The following is an 11,086-nucleotide window of genomic DNA, read 5'->3' as shown; positions in this document are numbered from 1 at the left end:
TTTTATTATAATATATTTATGTAAGTTTTCCTTATTTCTTTTAATACTGTTAGCATTTTTCTTTAATTTCTTTAATATATTTCTTATAGTGGTTTACTCTTGCATTTTCTTCATCATTATTTGAAAAAATGATTTTTTTTAATCGAGGGCCTATTACTCTACAAAAATAGGATGAAATCTACATATATTTTATCCTTTTCGAACTCTATTTATGAAATTATATTATCGCAAGTTAGCTTTGGTCTGAACTGGTTGTTGTTTGCATTTTTTTCTTTTCTAACAATAGATGATGCATATGGTTCATTACTCAAATTTTTTTTAAAAAAGGGAATAATATAATGTTATCGATTATGAGTGTAAATTTATTTTTACGCATCCTTAAAACAACTGAGAAGAAAATTTATACACTCTTTATTATAGCCACTATTCTACGGTTTGGAAAAACGGGACAAAAAGTTCAAGATCACTCATTTTCAAGCGCTATTATTGTAAATCACCCCTTAAATTGGCTATTATGTGCAAATTCTTCCTCAAAAAGGCCCAAAAAGATCAAAGTCACGTGCGATGTAACCCGTAGGCCCACATAGATCACGTGACCATGACAGCTCCATTGGTTCTTGACTTTCTTCCACTTGTTTGCCACTGCCACAGTTTTAGTTTTTAACAAAAAAAACCTCTTTTTCTGTATTGGAATTTATTCAGAGATCCATAAAAGAGAAGCTTTTGTTTGAGGAATAGCTGAAAAGTTCAATCTTTGATTCAAAGTTAATCATTTTTGTAAGTTTTCTTTAATTTTTCTCTGTTTTTTTTGCTGATTGTTTTGGTGATTTATTTGTGGATTTGTATGATTTAGTTGATCTATGGTTGTGGGGTTGTTTGTTTTTGTTGATTTTTTAATGGGTGTTTGATTCTTGGATCAAAGTTACTTTTTTGTGTGCTTTTATTTTTTTTGATTATGGCTCTTTGTTAGTGTTTTTCTGTTGTTTGACTGGTGCTTTTATTTTATTTTTTTTGATTATGGATCTTTGTTAGTGTTTTTCTGTTGTTTGACTGGTAGAGACAGATCTGGGATTTAAATGAATGTGTTAACAAATAATGGTAGTCTAGAGACCTCGACGAGGTAGGGGTAAGGTCTGTGCACAGTCTATCGTCTCGGGAGACCCCACTTGTGGGATTACAATGGTTATGTTGTTGTTTTGTAAAGAATAATGTTACATTGCCCGCGGCGCTTATGAGTATGAGTTGTGCTTCATCAGTGGTTGTGAATGACTGATTTTTTCAATCTTTTCGACCTTGGTTTCGTAAGAGCAAGTTGGAAAGATATAGAAATAGAACCATTTGATTTCATTTGTTTACGATAGCCATGTGATGATCATCTTACGGTGATCTTTTTGTAGTTGTAGGCGAAAAACGTAGGATTTGGAGTCGAAAAGGGAATTGGAGATAGTAGTAGTGTTTGGACATGAAGTCACTGTTAAAGTTTGTTTTTTTTAGTGAAACTTCAAGTATAAAGTTGAAGTAATAAGAGTTAATTTAGTAAAGGAGCACTTACATGAAATAATCTCCAAATATTTGAAATACCATCAATAGCGAAAGGGGTTAGAGTCCTACATTTGTTGTGAGGATAAAGGTTTTAGTCTTTTTTTACAGTCTTGCTTTATATGGTCTTGAATAATTAAGATTGAGTTAGGTCCGACGTCTATTTTTGTTAACATGCTATGAGACTCATCCTTGGTACAATACCAATGGTATTGGATCGCCCATTGTTGGACCCCATGTTAAACTATCCATGCTCAAGATGTCCAACTTTGGACGTACGAGGCTTGTTATGTTCTAATATCGGTTGTGACAGTATGGACTGTAGTATCTTTAAATGGTCTTGGATAATCCTCGCATCTTTAGCTAATTTTTGGAGTTGAGTCAGGTTCAAAATCTTTTTTCTTGACTGTGCGCGTATGGAGTTCATTGAGGTCCAAGGTTTATTTTTCTTAATAGCATGTGTACGTACGAAGGAATGAGTGTGTCCGCACGCTGTCCCTTAGTAGACCAGCCTATGCAGTGACGGCAAAAGCTTGATAGATTATAACCTCCTAGCTGTGCTGACAATTTCGTGTATTCTATGCAAGTCTGATTCTGCGAAATTTACGAAGTAGGCAGTAGGGTATCCCATTCACATTACAAATTAGTGTGCTTTATCTCAAGTAAAGTATGAAACTAAGAGCCTGTTTGGCTCAGCTTAAAAGCTGGTCAAACTGACTTAAAAGCTGATTTTTGACTTATTTAGCTGTTTGGCAATACTCAAAATAGCTTATTTTAAGTTAAAAAAAACTTATTTTAAGCCAAAAGTTAAAAGCTGGGGTAGGGGTGCTTTTTTTTTTTTAGCTTATAAGCTGTTTTAAGTTGACCACATTTTTATCTTTTTGCCCTTAATATTTTTATACAATCTCCAAATTACAACATAACCCTAACATCTCGTTCTTCCATTTTTCTCTTTTCACGTTTGGCATAGCAACTTCAGCACTTTTATCCAAACACATAACTGCTTATTTTAAAAATAAGTTTCAGCACTTTCAAAAGTACTTTTTTAAAGCTGCTTTTATTAAGCTCATCCAAACGGGCTCTAAATATACTCTTACTGTTATCATTCTCAAAACTAGTACCCTTTTTTCCTCCTTGATTCGTTTGAAAATGTAGGTACAAATCGTTTGGTTCTGACCACTTAGTAATATGCTATTATCATCTCCATCGGCTCAGTATTTAAGAAACCAAACTCAAACGTCATCTTGCAACCCAAACTTGTGAAAACTAAGCTTTTGGGGCTTTACTGCTGGCATTCTGTGCATGACGTATCCCGGGGATGTTTCGTTACTAATGACATTCAAGACTTGCTGGTTCATGACTACTAATACATACGTAATCAATAGAATTTGGGGAACGGAATGACATAAAAAGAATGTTATGCACCCTCTTCTATTCTTATGCTGTCTCTGCGTGATTTTGAAAACTATCGATTAGACGTGACCTAGTAAAGGAGTTTGATAACCATATTCTAGACTTTTTATTCATCCGCATCCACACAACAGATGCTTCTTTGTATTTAGTCGAAAGATTGTGTTACATTAGAGTTTATGATGTTGACAGATTAATTTACCTCAATCCGACGTAGGTGCAGGTATGTCGACGGTAAGCATTCCTTCGGGTTCATTGCTACCATCAATTAGATCCTCTGCCTTTACCAAGTCCCAAGTCTCTTTAGGTTCCGTTAAGAGTATTTCTAAAGCGTTTGGCTTGAAGTTGTCGTCCTCCTTCAAAGTCTCTGCAATGGCAACATACAAGGTGAAGCTGGTTGACCGTGATGGTAAAGAGAGTGAAATTGAAGTCGCCGATGATGAATACATCCTCGATAAAGCAGAAGAAGCTGGAGTGGAGCTGCCTTACTCATGCAGGGCTGGGTCTTGCTGTACCTGTGCTGGCCAGTTGGTTTCTGGAACAGTTGACCAATCCGAAGGTGCATTCCTCGACGATGAACAAATGGAGAAGGGTTATTTGCTGACTTGTATTTCATACCCGAGATCCGACTGTGTAATTCACACACACAAGGAAGAAGACGTCGTTTAATAATGTTCGAGTTCATTCCTCTTCGAGGGACCTTGAAGATCGAGGGCGATACAAATCTTGTGCCGTGGACGCGGATTACAAAAATAAATTAAGATGGTGATATTTTGTGTCTGGTTTATGGCATAACTCTTGTTGCAATTTGTTCAAGTATTTGGCAAACACCATATTGCTCTCTAAACTATTGTCCATTTGAAAACTATTGAATTTAGGGGGTCATCTTCTCAAAGTTTGGCTCATTTATGTCGTTGCTGTTATAATTTTGGTTCGAAATTTCCCTTGTCGCTGATGCCGGTGGGCAAAGTTAGACCTTTTCGCAAAGTGCTAAGTACAAGTTCGAGTATTATCTTCGACTTTCAATTAAGTTTGTGCAAAACTGAACTGTAATCGATAAGCTAATCGCAAAATTGACTTATTCATTATCGGATTAATGGTTGGTGAACGGATTAAACCTTATAGTTATGGTTTACTAGTGCAGGGCTTATTACTCAATTTCCTTATTGGGTAAATTGTTAATCCGTTTAAAATTACCGTAGTTACATTTTGATTGGAGATCGATATCTATTGGAGAGTGAAAATGAAAAAGGAAGCTTGCAATGATTGCATCAATTCACCATCCATTAATTACTAATCAGATACTGAACCAAGCGATAGCTTATTAACTAGATAATAGATTATTATAAAATTGATATATATATCCAATAAGCCAAATAGCTTATTGACTGGCTAGTGGATTAGTATATTACAAAATTAATATATATCAAATAAGCTAAATAATTAAAAACTTTTTTATTTGAAACACTCTCTACCTCTGAGATAGCGGGTAAGTGTAAACACACTCTACTTTTATCAGATTTCATTTTGACATTCTTTTACGAAAAAGTAATAAGATTTACATATTTTTTATACAAAAATGTCATTATTTTGTTATTTAAACTTACATCAAACAAACAAAGAAACAAAAAATGGTGACTAAAATGGAGTTGTTTTAATTTGTATAATTTAACAACCAAAACCAAGTCACATCCAACATGGCTTATAATATAATCTTTCACCTACTAAGAAACTAAGCATCTTTCATAAGAAAACAACTAAATACATTTATAAAATTTCAACTAAATATTTTTCAAACATAAATTAAAATATCATCTCTATCATAAAATTTTAAAAAAGTACAATTTAAAAAAATTCAACATACCAAAAACTAGCATAAAAATTTGTTACTCTGACCATCGACGAGTCGTCGATCGCTTCAGTCCTGCTGAACCGGACCCAGACTCAGACCTGTCCGGTTCAGCAGTCTGTACACCGGCCCCACCTTTTTCTCCGGACCGGATTTTCAAAGCCGCCCTAACTTTTTTCCAAAACCCGGTTCTTATAGTCCTACTCTCTTTCTTTGACTTGGACCGGCGAACCCGTCCAGTACAAGACACTTTTGGTGAACCCGGTTCAGACACCAACACTTGTTTCAATGTCTTTCTTCCCGGTTCAGACCGGCTTCTACTGAACCGGGATTTGGATTTCGATTTCACCGCTTTGTTGTTGACTCGCCCGGGATTTCCATCCCCCGAGGTAGATTTTCGAGTCTTGGGAATGGAGAAAAGCGATGGATTTTGATTATTATGTAATAATATTTTGGAATTTTTGTTATTTGCTTTGCCTGAAAATGCAAATTTCATTGATGATTTTCTTTGCATGGCTGCATTTTGATCAAACCAATCTCTTTCTGAATCTTTAGAAAGCCAAAATGATTCAGGTGGATCATGATAAGAAAAATTCTCATGATCATGTTGTTGATTTTCAATGTTTGTTTGATCATCATGAGGTTGTAGAGACATAGCACTTTAATTTTGAGTGTTATTTCGCGTACAACCTCTTTTTCTAGAAACACTCTAATCAAGGAAAAAGTCTGACGTTTACAATCTCTTTTTTTCTTCTGCTACACGTGGAACACTACGCCCCAGAAGGAGTAGTACTGCTGGTGCTGGTGCTGATGCTGATGATCTTATGTACAATCTCTTTTACTAGACATGTACGGAACACTAAAATTTCACGTATAGCCTCCTTTCTATCAAAGGTTCCCAAAAGACTGGGGTCAAATATAAAAAATACTGAACAGGAAAGGAAAACAATAACGTTAAGATTTGATGACTTTTCGAGGTGTATACTCCTTTTACATGAAAAATATTGTTGGGATTTCAAGAACTTGAAATATAGAAGAAAGAAAGCTTTTTCTTTTTATGAGAAAAAAAAAAACTTTAGTCTTTGTAAATAAATTTTTGAATGTGTTGTATGAGAGGAAAAGATGTATAAAAAGTAAGATTATATATATAAAAGGAAGAAGGAGGTAGGAGAAGACTTTTTTTTCAAAGTAGGTAGGTGAAGGAAAAGAATAAGAAGGTCTTTTAATTCCCATATGGTATTTAATTAACAAAAAATGATATATCATGATTTTGGAGGTTTGCAAGGCTAAATGAGGTTTTGGATGAAAAAAAAAATAAAACAAAAATTTTTGTCAAAAAATATATCTCAACTATTTATTTTTTTTTTGGTTAGTTGTTACGTTTCAATTATCAGTTGTTCTCTTTTTTAGTTAAATCATCGCTCGAAGATGAAAGGTAATTGTTCATATGATAACAAAAACAATTGATAGTTGAATTAATCGATTTTAAAGTGTGTATTCATACTTTTGACTTTTAATTTCGTGAAAATATAATAATTTAGATGTTTTTTACTATGATCTCGAAAATAAATGTTTAATTGAGTACTTTTTTCCATATCATATGATCTCTTTTGACTACACGAAATTTAATTGATTTTCAAAAAAGACTTTTAGATTATACTCATAATTATTCAATCATTTTTGTTTAGACTCTGTGTATTAAAAAAATCATTAATGAATCGTGTATTAACTTGAAATTATGTATAAACTTATGAACTTAAAGATTTTGAATCAGTCTCGCAGAGATTTATGTTGTCTGAATCTTTTAAAAATGTTACTGTATATATTAAATTTTTTAAAAATAATATATTTTTGAAAAATCTAATAAATATATGACAATATTTTTTAAAAATCGACAATATTTTTGAAAAATCGAAGTCGGAAAATGACATGTTTGACTGTTTGGTTCCATCCAATCATGCATGTATTATGGAGGTCTTTGCAAAAAGGTGGCTGCATGTTTAATAAGACTCACTATTCTATTTGTTTAACAAACTTTTTTTTGGTCCATTAATATTTATTTAAGGATTAATTAAATTATAAAGTGGTCAAATGAAAACGAAAAATTATTTTTATTTTTGATTTTGGTGCTAGCTGTATATTAATTTAGGGATAGTGTGGAAAAAGTGGTTACATTTTTAAAACAAGAAAATATGTATATTTAACCATAACCATAGTGTATTAGGTATTTAGGAAGAGGAATATATCTACTTTCATTTGATTAACGATAAAATATTTTTGTGTTATTAAAAAATAAACGATAATGTTTATGATCTTTAATTTAGATATCAAATAATTATATTCAACAAGATTTAGATAAATAAAAAAAAGTAATGTGATTTTTATCTTGATGATGACAAATTTTGAACATGTGATTTTATATATTATTATCCTACTACGTAAATATTATATATCTTCTTGTAGATATATAAATTATAGACAACTCAAATGAACTAAAGTTTGTGCTGTGTATGAAGTTCTGAGTTTATTGTACACCATCTTACTATGCGTTTATATAAGATTGAGGTCTTTTTGAGTCCATATTGAAGTCACTTCTAAATTCGAATCGTGCATTGTAGGAGATGGCGCTCCCAATAAGATTTTCTCCATGTCAGTGCTCGAATTCAAAACCTCTGATTAAAGTTGAAGCAATCCCAGCGTTGGTTAAGATTGAGGTTGTTGCCACAACTCAAATTCATGACCTCCTGATCCATATGACAAGAACTTTACCAATCACGATAAGACTCTTTATGTTCTAAAATTTGAAATGAAATCCCTAATTCTCCAATAATTAGTAGCACTTTATTTATATTTAATGTCTAGAGTAGTATTTAAGTTTATTTTTCTCTATAATGAATAAATATAAATTAATTACGTTTAATATACAAGGATCAAGTAAAATGAAACGACGAAAGTTGTAAAAATTTATAATTTGGTCCCTTTAGTTATGAGACTAGTTAACAAAAGACCTTTAAACCTTTTTAGGGGTTTATTTACAGCACAAGCAGCCGCTGAGCATCGGAAAAATTTTCATCTCCTCCATTGTTTCTCTCTCAAAAGACAAGAAGAGGAAGAAAAGATGAGCAGATCAGGTCAGCCTCCAGATCTCAAAAAGTAAGTTTTTACAAATTTTTTTTTTGAATTTTCTAATAATTTTTTGTTCAGAAATAGTTTCTTACTTTTGATTTTGTGTTTTTTTTTTCTTTGTTTGTTTGGTTAGGTATATGGACAAGCAGCTTCAAAGTAAGTTAAAAAGCCCCTTTTGTCTTGATTTTGATTTTGTTTTTGTGTTATTGCTAGTGGGTATTGCTTAAAAATGCAATCTTTATAACAAAGTTGTGAACTTTGTGTGAATGTTTAGTTGATTCTTGTTTGCAACTTGATTAGAGTTTAAGGGATTTAACTTTTACTTGTTTTGTTACGCGGGATAAGGCCTAAATTAAGTTCGGGATAAAATTTATATTGTGTTTGGTTGATTGACTTATTTGATTTGCATGTGTTAAGCATATTACCTTGCATTATATTCGGTTTACTTACAATTGAATTCAAGACATTGTTTATATACCGAAGAAATGTAGTTCTGAGTTCTATTTTAAGGAACAGAAGAAGACAGGGGAACCGTGCTTTCACAAGAGTGTTTTGATTCTCATCGTGATGATATGTTGTTGTAGTTAGTGGATGGTTGATAAACACGTAGCAGGCAATGGATACTGTACTTGCACCCGAGCCTGCAGTTGGTAGGTTGAATACCTATACCGTCAACCAAATGCAGTATAAGCTTTATCACAAGCTTAATCAATGGATATCCCACCTTATCTCATCCAACTTGGGATTATTTTATCCCGTTTCCCAAGTGGGATAAATTAGTGTAGGGATTATAATCTCAGGATCATTTAGTCTTCGTATCAAACGTCCCCGTTTTAGGGATATTGGGTACAGTTAAATGTTTAGGGCATAGAAGAGCAATTATGACTTGTGTGTACTCTTGCATTATAGTTACTGCTAGTGGTACTGACTACTGAGTGTTCATTTAAAAAATATGTTTTCATGAATGACTTGTGTGACTGCTCATGTTTAGTGTTGCTACAGCTTTTATCGGTTTTAAGGAGTTTGTTTAGGATTTATGTTTTCAGGCATATAAAACCACTTACAGTTCAAGTATACTCTTGTGTTTATGCATTTTTTATTTTTAAAAGTTTCTGCTGCACTTCATCACCAGGGTACCCTAGTTTGTCTTAAAAGATTATAAGAGTATAGGAATGAAGCAGCTCCAAACTAAACGTAATGGATATTGTGGATTCAAATAGCTAACCTAAACTAGTTTGGATTTAGGTGTAGCTGTTGTTTGTTTTGTTGTCCATAGCTATCGAGACTGTAAAACCTTTCTCCTCCCTTTAACGTGATGCTTCTGCGGTTGTATGATAAGTGCTGATTCTGCATTTCCAAAACATTGGATATATTGACATCAGATTCGCTTAAATTTCTCAAAGAATGTGCCTAGTTTTGCATAATGTGGAATTATGATCTACTCTGCCGCTAACAAATAACAATTCTTATTATTGTATTTTTTGGTTGCGCTCTCGACATGTCAAAAGTAATGCTTTACTCTTTTGCATTTTTAATAAACTTGCATTTTGAAGTGGTTTACTGCCCACCATTATTTTGACTCCTCGTTCAGGACTCACCATATAGACTTTGATGAAAGTAATTGGAAACAAAAGTTTAGCTATCTTAACAACAACATACCCGATGTAATCCCACAAGCTGGGGAAGGTAGAATGTGCACACGCCTTACCTCTATGTTTAGAGGTGGAGAGGCTATTTCTGATAGACCCTCGGTTCAAAGTAGCTGGAATAATAATTTTGTTGTCTTAACTTGTAGGAATTTTATATAATTGGTATACGAAGTTTCAGCATGTGTACAGTTTAAGGATCAATGCTCATTGTCCGAATCACATAATCAGCTCTATTATAGTCATTTTCCGTCATGGGGTTGATTTTCAGAATTAAGTAACGTGGTATACCTTTTGCAGTCAAGTTGAATGCCAACCGCCAAGTTGTAGGGACTCTTCGTGGGTTCGATCAGTTCATGAATTTGGTTATCGACAATACTGTTGAGGTCAATGGAAACGATAAGAATGAGATTGGCATGGTGGTAAGTCTTTGATACTGTTTTTACTCCCTTCCTCCCCCCGTTTATAAATTTTACTTCGTTTAGACCTTATGATACATAATCAATTCTATTCATTGATGAAAATTCTGTTTCCTCATACTACATAGCGCTTAGTTAGCTCAAAAACTCATTCGTTGTAGAAATGCCATAAACTATAGCGGTAACTAACTTGTCACTTGGTGGATGATTGATGTTGCAGGTAATTCGGGGTAATAGCGTGGTGACAATTGAAGCTCTGGAACCTGTCGCCAGACCACAGTAATACGAATGAAGCTCTGATTATTCAAGGATCTTTATCTATGTTCAAGATATTTACTACTCTTATGGAACCCAAGTGAAATTATGTTTTGTACCTGAATTAAACTAGCTTATCTTTGATTTCTCTGTTGATTCTGAAAATGAAAAGATCATCGATATCTCTCTGTTCATCTCGAGCTCATGTTCAGAATTTCATCTGGTGAGTTTTGTATACAATGACAATGTCGGGACATGAGTGTTTGATCATGAGCTAACTAACCTATTGAACGTCTTCTTATGGTACCTTGCTTCGACCTGAACTATGCAACAATGAGATTTTCCTTGGATTCTATTCATGTGTGCTTGACAACCCCTATTAAACGAACACTTTGAGTGACTTCTAGTCGTTCCAAGAGTCTCCGTTAGTTGAATTGCATTTGCATTATGTATATACCATTACCAAAACATCAACGCGATTACAATATGAGTTTGAGAAGAGGATATATACGTATATTTTATTCATATCTTTTTGAAGTGTTACCAAATAACCCCACACGATGTAAATTAGCTAAAATGTCTTGATCGCGAAACAAGATCACTAGCTCAATAAATATTTTGAAATTAGAACTTATAAAAGCAAACACAAAAATTTCGTTAATTATGTGGAATCCAAATGTATCAAAAAATGGCTAAAACTTAAATAGTTTTGAAATACTAGCTAAAACGTGATTAATAGTTCAAAGTTTGGCTATTTGTCTAATTTTTAGTATATTACCATTTATCCATAACCCGAAAACCCGGTCAAAAACTGGACCCCACTTCTTCCCTATAAATACCAA

At 33.3% G+C, this 11,086-nt stretch overlaps 3 protein-coding genes across 5 annotated transcripts; 2 read left to right on the top strand and 1 right to left on the bottom strand.

Annotated features, from left to right (window-relative positions):
• Positions 1 to 621: 621 nt before the first annotated feature.
• LOC107020296 (ferredoxin, root R-B2) lies at positions 622 to 3,891 on the top strand. Of its 3 annotated transcripts, none has more exons than XM_015220591.2 (2): positions 622 to 777; positions 3,167 to 3,891. In XM_015220591.2, the coding sequence occupies exon 2, from the start codon at positions 3,175 to 3,177 to the stop codon at positions 3,616 to 3,618; it is 444 nt and encodes a 147-aa protein (XP_015076077.1). In that variant the 5' UTR covers positions 622 to 777; positions 3,167 to 3,174; the 3' UTR covers positions 3,619 to 3,891. The 3 variants fall into 3 exon arrangements, with proteins under 3 accessions (XP_015076077.1, XP_015076079.1, XP_015076078.1); XM_015220593.2 differs by having other exon boundaries at positions 638 to 777; positions 3,173 to 3,891; XM_015220592.2 differs by having other exon boundaries at positions 638 to 777; positions 3,142 to 3,891.
• A 765-nt stretch (positions 3,892 to 4,656) lies between these two features.
• On the bottom strand, positions 4,657 to 5,872 carry LOC107019783. Its single transcript, XM_015220157.2, has one exon. It carries the CDS (start codon positions 5,451 to 5,453, stop codon positions 4,836 to 4,838), a length of 618 nt encoding a protein of 205 aa, XP_015075643.1. The 5' UTR covers positions 5,454 to 5,872; the 3' UTR covers positions 4,657 to 4,835.
• A 1,930-nt stretch (positions 5,873 to 7,802) lies between these two features.
• LOC107020294 (probable small nuclear ribonucleoprotein G) lies at positions 7,803 to 10,544 on the top strand. Its single transcript, XM_015220590.2, has 4 exons — positions 7,803 to 7,951; positions 8,058 to 8,080; positions 9,871 to 9,992; positions 10,210 to 10,544. The coding sequence occupies exons 1-4, from the start codon at positions 7,917 to 7,919 to the stop codon at positions 10,270 to 10,272; spliced, it is 243 nt and encodes an 80-aa protein (XP_015076076.1). The 5' UTR covers positions 7,803 to 7,916; the 3' UTR covers positions 10,273 to 10,544.
• Positions 10,545 to 11,086: the final 542 nt, after the last annotated feature.

This window comes from Solanum pennellii, chromosome 5, assembly GCF_001406875.1.
Source record: "Solanum pennellii chromosome 5, SPENNV200".
Lineage (NCBI taxonomy): Eukaryota > Viridiplantae > Streptophyta > Magnoliopsida > Solanales > Solanaceae > Solanum > Solanum pennellii.
Note: the sequence above shows the minus strand (reverse complement) of the source record. Positions and strands in the feature narration are given on the sequence as shown.

Coding starts and splice junctions, on each gene's coding strand:
- LOC107020296 (XM_015220591.2), top strand. CDS start 3,175: ATGTCGACGGTAAGCATTCCTTCGGGTTCATTGCTACCATCAATTAGA.
- LOC107019783 (XM_015220157.2), bottom strand. CDS start 5,453: ATGTCTCTACAACCTCATGATGATCAAACAAACATTGAAAATCAACAA.
- LOC107020294 (XM_015220590.2), top strand. CDS start 7,917: ATGAGCAGATCAGGTCAGCCTCCAGATCTCAAAAA. Junction 8,081..9,870: donor TATGGACAAGCAGCTTCAAA/GTAAGTTAAAAA, acceptor TACCTTTTGCAG/TCAAGTTGAATGCCAACCGC. Junction 9,993..10,209: donor AGAATGAGATTGGCATGGTG/GTAAGTCTTTGA, acceptor TTGATGTTGCAG/GTAATTCGGGGTAATAGCGT.